Source organism: Haliotis rufescens, unplaced genomic scaffold (assembly GCF_023055435.1).
Source record: "Haliotis rufescens isolate VD_foot unplaced genomic scaffold, xgHalRufe1.0.p SCAF_62, whole genome shotgun sequence".
NCBI classification, from domain to species: domain Eukaryota; kingdom Metazoa; phylum Mollusca; class Gastropoda; order Lepetellida; family Haliotidae; genus Haliotis; species Haliotis rufescens.
In genome coordinates this window covers 1,713,308-1,727,326 of record NW_025964353.1, presented here as the reverse complement: position 1 = coordinate 1,727,326, position 14,019 = coordinate 1,713,308, and the positions used below count along the sequence as shown (strand labels likewise).

General features: G+C 43.8%; 1 protein-coding gene across 1 annotated transcript in view; it reads right to left on the bottom strand.

Annotated features, from left to right (window-relative positions):
• Positions 1-9,080, bottom strand: part of LOC124122411 — a 44,902-nt gene extending 35,822 nt beyond the window's left edge. The window contains exons 1-3 of the mRNA XM_048386937.1: positions 8,781-9,080; positions 7,994-8,089; positions 5,344-5,592 (exon numbers count right to left, since the gene is read on the bottom strand). Of these exons, the coding sequence (XP_048242894.1) occupies positions 5,344-5,592; positions 7,994-8,089; positions 8,781-8,795 (360 nt within the window). The 5' untranslated portion in view covers positions 8,796-9,080. The remainder of the gene's footprint in view (positions 1-5,343; positions 5,593-7,993; positions 8,090-8,780) is intronic.
• Positions 9,081-14,019: the final 4,939 nt, after the last annotated feature.

The window sequence follows — 14,019 nt, the reverse complement described above, 5'->3', positions numbered from 1 at the left end:
AGTATTGTTTTACGCCGGGATACACACATTGTAACAATGTGGGGAATCGAACCAAGGGCTTCGGCGTGACGAGCGAATGCTTTAACCACTCGGCTACACCCCGCCCAAAACAACATCATGAAGAACATGTTCAGATGCAATAAATATGTTGCTACAATGTGCAAACATGTGCGTCAGGGCCGGCTTTACGCCGTAAAGCTTAAACATCTTCATCACGTTGAGTGGACACAATCACAATAAGTGAGTGAGTATGGTTTTTACGCCGCTTTTAGCAATATTCCAGCAATATCACGGCGGGGGACACCAAAAATGGGCTTCACACATTGTACCCATGTCGGGATTCGAACCCGGTTATTCGGCGTGACGGGCGCACGCTTCAACCACTATGCTACCCGACCGCCCCCACCCCCTTTAAGACATGCACTCTACCTACAACACATGCATAAGGAAATGCTCATACTCATATAGTGATAAATTCATACATCAAAGCCGCAGATACAAGTTTCAAAGTATGGAAGGAAACACACCAACGTCAGAATCCAATTCCAAGTTCGTCATAACCCTGTGTCCATTCTCAATAGACGCCACCGCAGTGACCTGTGGGAAGCTCATGTTCTCGAAGGTATGGAGAACTATATTCTCATTGACATCAATGATCCTGAACATCTTGTTCTGGAAGTCGACATTGAACCCGAGTTTGAGAGACTCGCTGTTACTTTCTTCTATAGCACATCGGCATGTCATGCTCTCGCTCATCGTCCTCATTGAACCATCCCAGAACTCCATGACGACACCTGGTGAGTCTGATGCCTTGTGGAGACTGCAGCAGTAGCAATAGTAGTTTCTACTCAACGGTGAATACACGTCTTCCTTTCCAGATTTGCATATTCCGAGATCTGTTATCATGCGAAGGCCGTAGAAACTGCAAATCAGGCTGAGCGTAATTGAGATCTCCCAATAGAAGTTGCCTTCTTCGAAAACTGTGTTTGCAGCTATTCCACGTACGTGGATCCAACTGCCCTGGTTGACACTTACTGGTCCCTGAATGTCCTCGGCCTCATCTGTCACCCTCAAACGGTCCTCCGATACAGCCAGTGACGAGTGACAGTTGAGTGTATCCCACACGAAACGTCTTCCTGATGAAATGTATGGAAATGTTAGATGACAGTTGAACTTGTTTACCTTATGGATGTTTACAGTGCCAAACTCTTAATTTGTTTGTTTGATGTTTCACGCAGCACTCAGCAATATTCCAGCTATATTACGGTTTGTCAATAATCGAGTCTGGACCAGAAAATCCAGTGATTGATATCATGAGCATCGATCCAGGCAATTGGAATACTGTAATATGCACCACCCAAGTCAGCGAACCTGGCCCTCGATCCCGTTAGTCGGCACTTACGGCAAGCATAGCCGCCTCTTAACGGGAAGTATGGGTTGCGGATGACCAATTCTCCACCCGGATCTTCACGGGTAGACACAAGGTCAGAGTAGGTTGCTTTCACTGTGGAATTAAAGAATATTAACACGATTGCAAAGTATTTTATCACGAGGTTGTCCATAAATAATTTTCCCAAAGGAGTGGGTGAGTGAGTATGGTTTTACGTCGCTTTTAGCAATATTCCAGCAATATTACGGCGGGGGACACCAGAAATTAGCTTCACACATTGTACCCATGTCGGGAATGTAACCCGGGGCTTCGGCATGACGAGCGAACGCTTTAACTTCAAGGCTACCCGACCGCCCCTCGAAGGGTGTTGGCAACAAACCTGTGAAGATGATGGCGTTCTCGGCGCATGAGCTATATTCACTTCCGGTGTCACTTTCGGTCACCCACTGATCATCGTCATCATCATCCACTGGGCTCGGCTCTAAATAAAGAAGATGATAAGAACTAGGTGTTAGTTTTACGCTGCCTCGAACAGTATCCGGGTGGAAACGACGAGAAGCAGGTTGAACCCACGCGAATGACTGCAGTCCTGACAGTCAAAGGATCATAATTCGGGCTAATACGGGATCAGACAGGTTCCCTGGGATTGCTGCGCTGGCGCTACACTGTAGCGCAGGCGCAGCACAGCCAGGGAACCAGGCTGATACGGGACTCAAACTCACGACTTGTGGTTCCTGGCAAGGCACGAGTTGGTTTGTGGACATGAACATAATATGACACATATAAAAGTATTTTGAAGAAAATCAATAAAGTCCCACAGGAACTTTCCCGAATTTGAAACCATATACATTTTTCTGACGCCTTCATCACTTGAGTTGGTCAGTGTATAAGCGAAGAAGAGTGTTTACAAACCCGTGGTGAACATGTTATCTGCAGTGGAAGTATGTTTACTTGCAGCATTACTTCTGTTGTCAACATGTTGGGCTTCGCCGATAGAAACATCCTGTTCCACGAGGCTAGGCTCTAAATAATGAAGTAGAAGAGAGTGAGCATCAACCAAGTCAGCGAGCCTGACTACCCGATCCCGTTAGTCGCCTCTAACGACAAGCATAGTCGCCTTTAACGGCAAGCATGGGTTGCAGAAGATCTGTTCAACCCCGGATACCACATTATTTTTGAGTTAGGTTGTACTCGGGTTAGAACAGTATTTCGGTGTTGGCGTGACATGGGAGGAACCAATAAACCTGACTAAAGTCCTGACGGCCAGAGGCTCGTAACAAAAGACACTAACTGGGTGCCGTTGTACAAAGCGAACTTAGCGCTAAGGTGATCGTAACTCCCATACCTTAACATAGACTCACAACAGTCGTAGCGCTAAGGTTGTTTAGTACGACACCCAGGTCTTTGTATGTGCACAGTTTCAAGAAAGGGTACTGGTCAGTTTTAGAGATATGGACCGGACAAACACACCACTATGAACGGAGTCAGGGTCAAACTTGTTGCCATGGAAACAGGAACATTTTCTATTTAAATCCCAAAAATAGCAAAAGGGTACAAATGCAGTCAAAGATCAAGTGATACTGTACATGTAGCCCCTATATTACTCACGCATCGATCTGTTTTCCTTGCAAGGGGTCAATGCCAAACCAGTCGGCGCCACACATGTTCCACATAGTGTCATGAATTCACGTCTTAGGTTTTCTGCAAATTCTTTTCTATAGTTTTCTCTGGGCACATCGCACGTGTAGGTTATGCCACCAATTCTCGGCAGTCTAGAATTGTAGTGAGAAGCGCTCATTATTTACGGTAAAATCATGGTTAATACTATATATGTGTGCCAAATAATATGTATGTAGAAAGGTCTGAGAATACCGTGGAATTCATCCCAACCCTGCTTCCTTTAATAACTTGTCCATGAGAAGAATAAAATAATGAAATGAAAAACCACGTCTTTCACAACTTGGACAATGTGAGTGCCAATGTTTCATGACGATAAGTGCAAGTAGAGGCGACTTCAGGCAGGAACGCGTGTCTGTCTGTTTGTTGTTTAACGCCGACAGCAGTCTTTAATCAATCGTAACTACATTGATTGACAGAATTAGCATAGACCTACGCAACTGGGATACGATACGCGTTGATAGCCTCTTACGACAAGCATAGTCACCCCTTACAACAAGCATGGGTTGCTGAAGATCCGTTTTATCCCGGATCGTCACGGGTCATGAACGCATAAATATCCGAACACATTACGTTATCTTGAAAGATATAGTTAGGGATAAGCTAAATGATATCCAGTTGCAATCCTGGATAGTTGCGAGAGATACATCTTCCAAAGGAGCCATGTATATAATTGGTTAAAACACTATTTACTCAACCCAGATGGAAACGTTTGGAGACTTTGCTAAATACCATTAACTGAAAGACAATGGCCACTCTGACAACTGTGTGGCATAGGAGATGAATCAAACTATTTGTTTCTCTGTCCTTCGTATGAAACGTGAGGTAACAATTGATCCATAAAGATTATATTAACCTTAACGTGTTAACTTGAATTTGCTCTTTAATAACCCAAGATTAGGTGAGGTGAGGTGAAATTGGGTTTAACGTCGCGTCCAAGATTATTGCACTTATATAGCGACGTGCATGCACGTGTATGTGTTTGTTTGGCTGCTTGTACTAGTCCGGACTGATGCCGATTTATAGTGCTAGCTCACTGAGATACCATGCCGCAGTTTAACATGAATACCCCACTCAGACACAGTATACTGACTTCGAGCCGACCAGTCCTTGTTTTAGCCCCTTAATGCCGAGCGCCAGACAGGGTAACAACAAGTACAATCTTTTAACGTCTTTTTGTATGACGCGGCCCGGGATCGAACCCTGGACCTTCCGCTCTCCGGGCGGACGCTCTACCACAAGACCACGGAGGCGGTCCCCAAGATTAGGAACATTAAGAACATTATCAGGGTGGTGTAAAATAATCATGATCAAGTTCAACCCTGGAAATTTCATAATTTGGTGTACCAATATTGCTCTTATGTATATACATTTTTGTATAATCAAGACTTGAATTGTAGCTCTAATGTGGCTTCTAGCGACCTGAGTGTGGAAAATGTCATACTCACTGCACTGTCTGTACCAAGACATCTTCTGCCACCTGCAAATTATGTGTTTTCATGTCATCAGTGCACACTGTATGATAATAAAACGCAACAAAGATCTCAAATTACCTTAAAGCACAGGTGCCTTACAGTTACAAAGAAACAAAATGCAATAAAAACATAAAATTTACTTTTAGCCTAACGAACATCGTGTGTATGTGCATGTGAATGTTTACGTCTACACTGAAAATCTGTAATGTACTGTCGGGCAAAAGAAAGTATACACCAATGTTTGATGATGAATATAACGAAGAGGATATAGTTATTCGATGGTTATGTATTTGATACGGGTATCTAGATTTGCAGTGTTGCGGCAATCAGCCTAGTAACAATTTGATAACGTTTGTAAGTTCAGTAAACTACGATAAGAACGAACAAAAAAGGGGCCATTAATTTTAGTTCGTATTTACCGTAGTTCGTTATAAGCAAATATACAGCATTTTTCAACAAATGCCCGGGACTAAAGCATATATCGGTCAGTTCGTTATAAGCGTGTTCGTTATAAACGTAGTTTACTGTATAATGCGTGGTTTTGCTGGCAGTTTATATTGTTAACATGTTACCCATACCAACACGACTTCATACATGGAAAGTGAGTGAGTGAGTGAGTTAAAGTTTAACGTCACATCGGCAGTATTTCAGCCATATCGTGACGACATACATGGAAAGGATTGTCCACATGGGTGCAGTGTGTGAAGCCTATTCCTGGTTCCCTCGTCACGACATTGCCGATAAAGCAGTGTATAAAAAGTCCTACCCACTTGACCGACATTAACACTGCCATGGCTCTACCTGTACAAACACAGCCTGTCCTTCCTCTGTATCCAAGCTCTGTCCATCTAAGGCATGTGCAGCAGCAGTGATGGTGTCGACAGTGGAGATGTAGGACTGGAGGTGCCCCTGGAACACCTCGAAGTTTGTCTTGTTGTGTGTCTTTAACGTCTCTATCTCTCCCAGGACTTCTTTCCTTCGTGATCGCACATGTTCCTCTATCAAGTCTGCCAGGGAGTTGATCTCATCTTCTTGTTTCTGCAGATATTCCTGTTGCAAGCATTTATTCAAGGTATTTGTGTGTCTCAAAAGTACATTTAAGAATTGACCTTCACTTTGTGTGAGTTCATTGGAGTATGAACCTACAAAGAGTGAGGGCCAAACTGTATGAACGTCGGAGCTTGCGACGACGTTCATACAATGTTTGGCCCTCACTCTATGAAGGTTCATACTCCAATGAACTCACACAAAGTGAAGGTCAATTCTTATAAAAAAATTATCACAATTTCTTACCTCAAAAGATGTAGGCCTAGATCTAAACACAATTTTATTTAGTACGAGTGACTTCATGTTTACACTGACAGCCATACAACAACCAGCTATATCGCGGAGTAAGATAGTTCCTCAAAAAGAGAGGTGACATGGGCGTATGGATGCACAACTTGCTCTCCTGAAACATCTTACGCAGCACATGTGTTCAAATCATATCCTCATTAGATAAGAAAGGTCTGTAAAGAACTACCTCAGTAAGTCAGTCACAATGACAGCGCGTCGTAATACATTTACATCAAGTACAAGACGCCAAAATGGCCGACACGATAAATGTGACGGGAGAGATTTCCGAAGTTGTTGATGAACCTTTGGCGGTTACATGTGTTAGTCATCATTAATCAACTGGCCTATCATTGAAAGGTGAATAAAGATGCGTCAAATAGATACAAAGGTAAATTCATAGATTGCTGGAGACGGTCAATGTCAGCCTAGGCACGGATCGAGTCGATACTACGATAGTTTAGATGTGCATTTCTTCGTTTGTTCATTAGGATGGGTCGTAGCGAGGATATTCGTGAACAATCATGCAGTCACGCTCTCTGACATTTCTCAAAGTATACTGAAACGCTGAGACCAAGAATAATGGTTCTAAATGATCAGAAAGAACGCTTATGCATGTTTTCGTGCTAGGGAATTCCCAGGGTTTTCCCCAGGAATATGGAAGTAGTCCGTCAGTGTTTACGTCATTTCAAGAACACGGTCTCGTGAAAAACGTATGAACGTCAAATTGTGTCGTTCATACACTTATGAACGTCAATTGTGCGGTCATGTGACCGACCTCTCGTCCAATGGAAAAGCCGTATATCGTGTAAACTTCAAATCAAAAAATTATTTAGTATTACATAAATGTATTCTTTTACTGACCATGCATAAGGGTATAAGCAATACATTGTGCGAATGAATCCTGTTTACTGAAATTGGCCTCCCTTGGTTATATGGCCTAACAACGACAGTTGTAAATTGTACTTGCACCAGAAAGGCTTAGAGACAATTAGTTGGTTGGTTGGTTGGTTGGTTGGTTGTTGTTTAACGCCGCATTCAGCAATATTCCAGCTATATGACCGAGGTCTGTAAATAATCAAGTCTGGACCAGACAACCCAGTGATTGACATCATGAACATCTATCCACAAGCATATAGTTCCTGACTATGAGTTAGTTTCCCACCACATTTCGAGTGAGTGAGTATTGTATTACGCCGCCTTGAGCAACAATCCAACGGATGACACCAGAAATGGGCACATTGTACCCATGTGGGGAATCGAACCCGGGTGTTCGGCGTGACGAGGGGATTGACTGACGACAGTTGGATCACTAATGTCGCTTTGTGGAGTGGGGCCGGGGAGACAGGATAGTTGTATTCAGGATTCTCTGAGGTGGGTCAGTACTTGTCTTTGATGAGTGGGCCGGGGAGACAGGATAGTTGTATTCAGTATTCTCTGAGGTGGGTCAGTACCTGTCTTTGTGGAGTGGGGCCGGGGAGACAGGATAGTTGTATTCAGTATTCTCTGAGGTGGGTTAGTACCTGTCTTTGTGGAGTGGGCCGGGGAGACCGGATAGTTGTATTCAGTATTCTCTGAGGTGGGTCAGTACCTGTCTTTGTGGAGTGGGGCCGGGGAGACAGGATAGCTGTATTCAGTATTCTCTGAGGTGGGTCAGTACCTGTCTTTGTGGAGTGGGGCCGGGGAGACAGGATAGTTGTATTCAGTATTCTCTGAGGTGGGTCAGTACCTGTCTTTGTGGAGTGGGGCCGGGGAGACAGGATAGCTGTATTCAGTATTCTCTGAGGTGGGTCAGTACCTGTCTTTGTGGAATTGGGACCGGGGAGACAGGATAGTTGTATTCAGTATTCTCTGAGGTGGGGCCGGGGAGACAGGATAGTTGTATTCAGGGTTCTCTGAGGTGGGTCAGTACCTCTCTTTGTGGAGTGGGGCCGGGGAGACAGGATAGTTGTATTCAGTATTCTCTGAGGTGGGTCAGTACCTGTCTTTGTGGAGTGGGGCCGGGGAGACAGGATAGCTGTATTCAGTATTCTCTGAGGTGGGTTAGTACCTGTCTTTGTTGAGTTGGGCCGGGGAGACAGGATAGTTGTATTCAGGGTTCTCTGAGGTGGGTCAGTACCTGTCTTTGATAATGCTCATGTGATGCTGTTTTCAGTTTAGCATAATTCTTGTAGCGACTTCTTTCAAGCTCCGGAATACAAGTGGAGAGTTTAGCCTGAAAAGGGATATTTATATGAACATGACAAACTTCATACTTCATCGTCCATTATCTGTGTGTTTGAAATATCTTTTCAAATAGTGAACTTGTTTTCAAAACTCAAAAATGAATATGGACTCGCCCCCACCTATCTGATAGGGTAAGTGAGTGAGTATTGTTTTACGCCGCTTTTAGCAATGATCCGGCAATGTCACGGCGGGGGACGCCAGAAATGTGCTTCATGCATTGTACCCTTGTGGGAATCGAACCCGGGTCTTTGGCTTGACGAGCGAACGCTCTAACCACTAGGTTACCCCACCGCCCGTATATGAGATAAATTAGCGATGTCGCTCTTTTTTAAGACTCTGTGTGTGTGTGTGTGTGTGTGTGTGTGTGTGTGTGTGTGTGTGTGTGTGTGTTTGCGTGCGTGCGTGCGTTCGTTCGTGCGTGCGTGAGGTAAAAGCCGAAAGTTTAACAAGTCACAAATACATCAGCCCAGCTATATCTTTAAGTAATCAAACGACAAGCTGATAAAAAGTAAGCAAAACAGGCTCATAGGACTGATTATCTCCCTTGTTGCCTTGGTATCGTTGTGTGACATCATTGTTCTACGATGTTATATCCCGGATGAGTGTGCGCCCAAATGTTACATACATCACGCTTGTATTCATAATCCCCGGTGATTGCCTGATCACGTATTACCACCTACCTTGCGATGAGTCATTGCCGTATCTAAGTCCTCTGTGACATGACATAGATGTGTTGTCAGTAGATCTCCACTCCTCACAATGACTTGACATGCAAAACAATAACAGCTCTTTCGCGTTGATGGTGTCGTTGAGCGACGTTCACACGATGCAAGAAAGGGGGGCTTGTGTAAAGTCTCCTTGAACTTCCGACATATATTTGCAAGGGTGAAGTTCTTGGGTAGGCCATCAACACCTTCCAGACCAAAGCTCGTCGTTACTCTGCAGTCAGGACATGAGAGCGTGTTGCTTGCCTTGAATGGCTCACCTTGGAAAATAAGAAGTAGTTGGGTTTATTAGTGAGTGAGTGAGTTGGGTTTAACCCCGCTTTTAACAGTATTACAGTCATGTCGCGGCGTGTCAGCTTAATGTGGGAGGAAAGCCCAAAGTGATGCAAACTCAGACGTTTACCACTTCGGTGAAACCCATGAGCCCGGGTATGGTGCACGGGAATGGTGCTGACAAACATAGAAACATATTCGGGGCGAACTGGGATTCGAACCCACAACCATAGGTTTCTGGCGTGCCCAGGGGACGCAACTCTGTACAGCGAATCGCGGCGCCTTAGACGACTGGGCCACCTATGCCCCCTTGGGTTTATTAAGGACAGTGACAGTGGTAGCCAACATAGTCAAGTGTAAATTCAATCCATAAATCGAATTAGCAGCAAGGCCACCTGCACTGCCGGTATTTGTTATTGTGGAATTAGTGTGCGTTGGTGGTACAACTTTTAGTTCCCCTCTCCAGCCCACTTCGTTTGTAAAAGTAAATCCGTCATGAACAGGGATATTTGCGTGTCACCCTTTTCTTGATCAAAGCTATGTTTGCTCATATATGCCTACTGACATGGGCAAAAGTATTTATGAGGTTGATAAATATGCTCGAGTTGGTCCATTTTGAATTCTGTCCTTGGAACGTGTGTTTCATAATCCGAGTCGCCAAAGAGCGAGATGCACGTGCCAAAGGCACAGGGAACATATTTCACGTGATTCACGTATACAGTGTTCTCACAGTTGAACATGTTTCGAATAAGTTTTCAAACCAAAGTGTTTAAACATTTTAGGTGCAAATTTGGTTCATTGAATGTTGTCCATGGTTCAAGTAGGTCAGAGTCCTCGGACCCTTGTGTCTGTTCCTTGAACCAGGTCCTCGTAGTCTGACAATGCTCAACATAAGCTGTTTCTAATTGTTCCTAAAGTTTTAATTAATCCCATAACATATAGAAGAACTATGAAAAGTATGTGACATAAGTCCGCATCGTCGATGCAAGGTGAACTGAAATAAGGTGTGCTCCAAGCTTCATCTTATTAAAATCATTCAATACAATCTGAAAAATGTAATTTAAAAGACAAAGTCACAAACCACGAAATGTCTCGTCTGTGTCGGACTTCGAATGCAAGTCTTTGAGACACTCCCTGCAGTACGAATGCATGCATGACAGCACGACTGGATCCTGGTATATTTGCAGACATATCGAGCAGGTCAGCTCGCTCTCGAGAGACATCTTGCAACAGGCATTTAAATGTTCTGAAATGTGTAAAAAATATCACATGTATTACATCACCGGACACGTCACCGTGTCGAATTGTGTTGAAGCACGTGGTAATATTATTCCGAATTCCCCGTGCAGGTGTTGAAAATGTGCGTTGAAAATATTTGCTATGTTTTCCTGTATCGCTTGCTACATATGTATCATTTTGGTAACTTCTTACCTATTAGCACGAAGTTAGTTGAGAACCTTTACACGCCACGAAACGTTGCAGCGACGAGCTCCCGTCCGACGTTTTCTTTTTTTTACATAGTCTTGTCTACGGGGAAGATCTCAAAAGTATTAGGACTCTTTTACGCGAAACTATAACTGGGTGTCTACTAACGGTAAAACGTATGTGCTTCATATTTGGTTGTACACAGTGTTTGTTAAATAGAGAATCTCACCCGAGTGTCTTTTGATATCAAATATATCAACACGAGTTGATAAAAGTGGAAAAATTCCGAGGCTTGCCGAGGAATTTTGCCACTTTTATCCACGAGTGTTGATATATTTGATATCAAAAGACACGAGGGTGAGATTTTATTTATCATCCAACATCATTCTTCCAACTTTTTCAAATTGTAGACAGCAATTAGTAGTGTCTTCAGTGTAAAAAGTACTGCTAACAGCTTCAGTAGCAGAGCCATTAGTGATGTCATTTGATTGTGACGTCATGTAACCAGTGACGTCACAATGGTCTGCAAAGCATTGTGATGTAATTTCATTGCAGCGATATCTTCAGTGTAGATATTGCTTGATCTACTCCAAGCGATATCTCCTGTGGGAGCCAGTTTTGGATGATAAATTGTAAGGTGCTCATAAAACACGTTCACGTTATCTACAGCTCATGACTTGCCCCGACAGGTCGTCCACGTGTAACGTCACGTCAACAAGACAATCATATTCGGTTGGTGCACATTAACAGGAAGTAATTACTGGAGATTGTTTTACTTGGCCTAGCGTATCTAAATATACAAGTGTGTTATGCCCTACATTAATAAAAGATAAAAGAAACCTTCTAAATATATTTCGATTATTCTTCCTTCCATCAACAAAAAATAAAGTTGTATATACCAGTATCTGTGCTTCTGTCTTTCATCACGTGTAATTATGTCCATGATTGCAAATATTCTGTAAAATATGCTCTTGTACCACCGTGGGTGGTTATGAGAATAAAATAACTTTACTTGACTAAAAGGCTGGACAATTCCTGGGTTCTAAGAGACCAATTAGTGGCAGAACCGTACGCAACCGATTGAGGGAGCATACCATCCGACCCCGATGTGCTGCGATACGAACAATGTTGCTGCCACGCCACCGTCAGCCACGCGCAGCTTGGACATCGTTGGGTTAGGAAGACAAGGCTGAGACAGTACACTGTTCACAAATGAGTCCAGGTTTCTCCTATACAGGTCGGGTAGCCTAGTGGTTAAAGCGTTCGCTCGTCACGCCGAAGACCCGGGTTCGATTCCCGACATGGGTACAATGTGTGAAGCCCATTTCTGGTGTCCCCCGCCGTCATATTGCTGGAATATTACTAAAATCGGCGTAAAACCATACTCACTCACTCCTATACAGGTCTGACGGTAGTGCGACAAGTCTGAGACAGTACACTGTTCACAGATGAGTCCAGGTTTCTCCTATACAGGTCTGATGGTAGTGCGACAAGGCTGAGACAGTACACCGTTCACAGATGAGTCCAGGTTTCTCCTATACAGGTCTGACGGTAGTGCGACAAGGCTGAGACAGTACACTGTTCACAGATGAGTCCAGGTTTCTCCTATACAGGTCTGACGGTAGTGCGACAAGGCTGAGACAGTACACCGTTCACAGATGAGTCCAGGTTTCTCCTTTACAGCTCTGACGGTAGTGCGACAAGGCTGAGACAGTACACTGTTCACAGATGAGTCCAGGTTTCTCCTATACAGCTCTGACGGTAGTGCGACAAGGCTGAGACAGTACACTGTTCACAGATGAGTCCAGGTTTCTCCTATACAGGTCTGACGGTAGTGCGACAAGGCTGAGACAGTACACTGTTCACAGATGAGTCCAGGTTTCTCCTATACAGCTCTGACGGTAGTGCGACAAGGCTGAGACAGTACACTGTTCACAGATGAGTCCAGGTTTCTCCTATACAGCTCTGACGGTAGTGCGACAAGGCTGAGACAGTACACTGTTCACAGATGAGTCCAGGTTTCTCCTATACAGCTCTGACGGTAGTGCGAGGGTCTACTGGCGTCCAGGAGAACGTTTTGAGTGAGTGAGTATGGTTTTACGCCGCTTTTAGCAATATTCCAGCAATATCACGGCGGGGGACACCAGAAATGGGCTTCACACATTGTACCCATATTGAAGGGAAATGTCTTCTAGAAATTTTTGAATTCAAGGCGCCTTTAAAAATATACTTAATATTTTCCGTAAAGAAACTCCAAGTACATGTAAAGAAAATATTTCATGTGAAACAAATTGACAATGCATGTAATGTCACATTTAGTAACACATAACGTCCATAGTCAAAAATTATCAGCACCAAAGACTCTAGCATCTGGGTACCCAGGGTACGATGGTTCAGGGTAGCGGGCGGTTAGAAAATGACTCAAATAAAAGAGTGAGTGAGTGAGTCGGGTTAAACGCCGCCTTGGACAGTATTCCAGTCATATCACGGCGTGTTAGTTTATTGTGGAAGGAAATCCCGAGGTGATGCAGGCGTCAGACGTTTACAAATTTTGCGAAACCCATGAGTACAGGTATGCTAACAAAAGACAGTGTGGCGATTTAAATAACTACTCGTTCATCTATTGTTTTTATTGCACCTGCTACATATCATTTTCAGGTGTACACGTATGCGCATCATGCTCTTAATAATAATAATGATGCATTCGTCGTCATATGTACCCACTCAAGTGAGTGAGAGAGTTTGACAGCGCTTACAGAACATCGTGGGGTGCTCAGTGCTAGAGGCAAGCCCGAGGTAATGCAGGCCTTTGACGTCAACCACTTTCGTGAAACCCACTAACAGGGGTATAGTTATAACAAACCAAGAATCATGATCAGGGTGACCCGCAATCATAGGATCCTGGCATGCCCAAGGGACACAACCCGGCGCAGCGAGTTCTGACGACATTGCCCCATCCGTGTTCTACACTCTCAAAACTGTGATTATTGCAAAGTGAAACACTTGAAAAACATGCTTTAATACGACAAAAGCTCTCACGCTATAAATGGTAAATTAATATGGTATAAATGTATACAAGATTTAGAGATTTTACTTCAGTTTCCAAATGTCGTATTCTTTCTCGGCATTAAGAAAACATTACTAAAGTCACGAAAATTCGGTCTCGCATACTCGTACTTTTAACATATAAAACTTGTTTCGAAAGATCAACATCGGGGGAAAACGAGAATGTCCCTAACAGTTTTCCATACATTCGGAATGTGATACTCTCACATAATAACCACTCGATCCTCTTCAGTCGGCACGTGAGACGGAATCCAAGGTTCCCGAAGATGCTGCGTGGAGTGTTGTCATGGATGTCACACATATAAAATCATTCCACTGCAAAAGAACTGTCAATTAATCTGCATAAGCCACCCCCAATTCGCACGTTTTCAGTCACGACTCTTCAGTTGTCATGGTATTTGATCACTCACTGATGACTGATCAATATAAC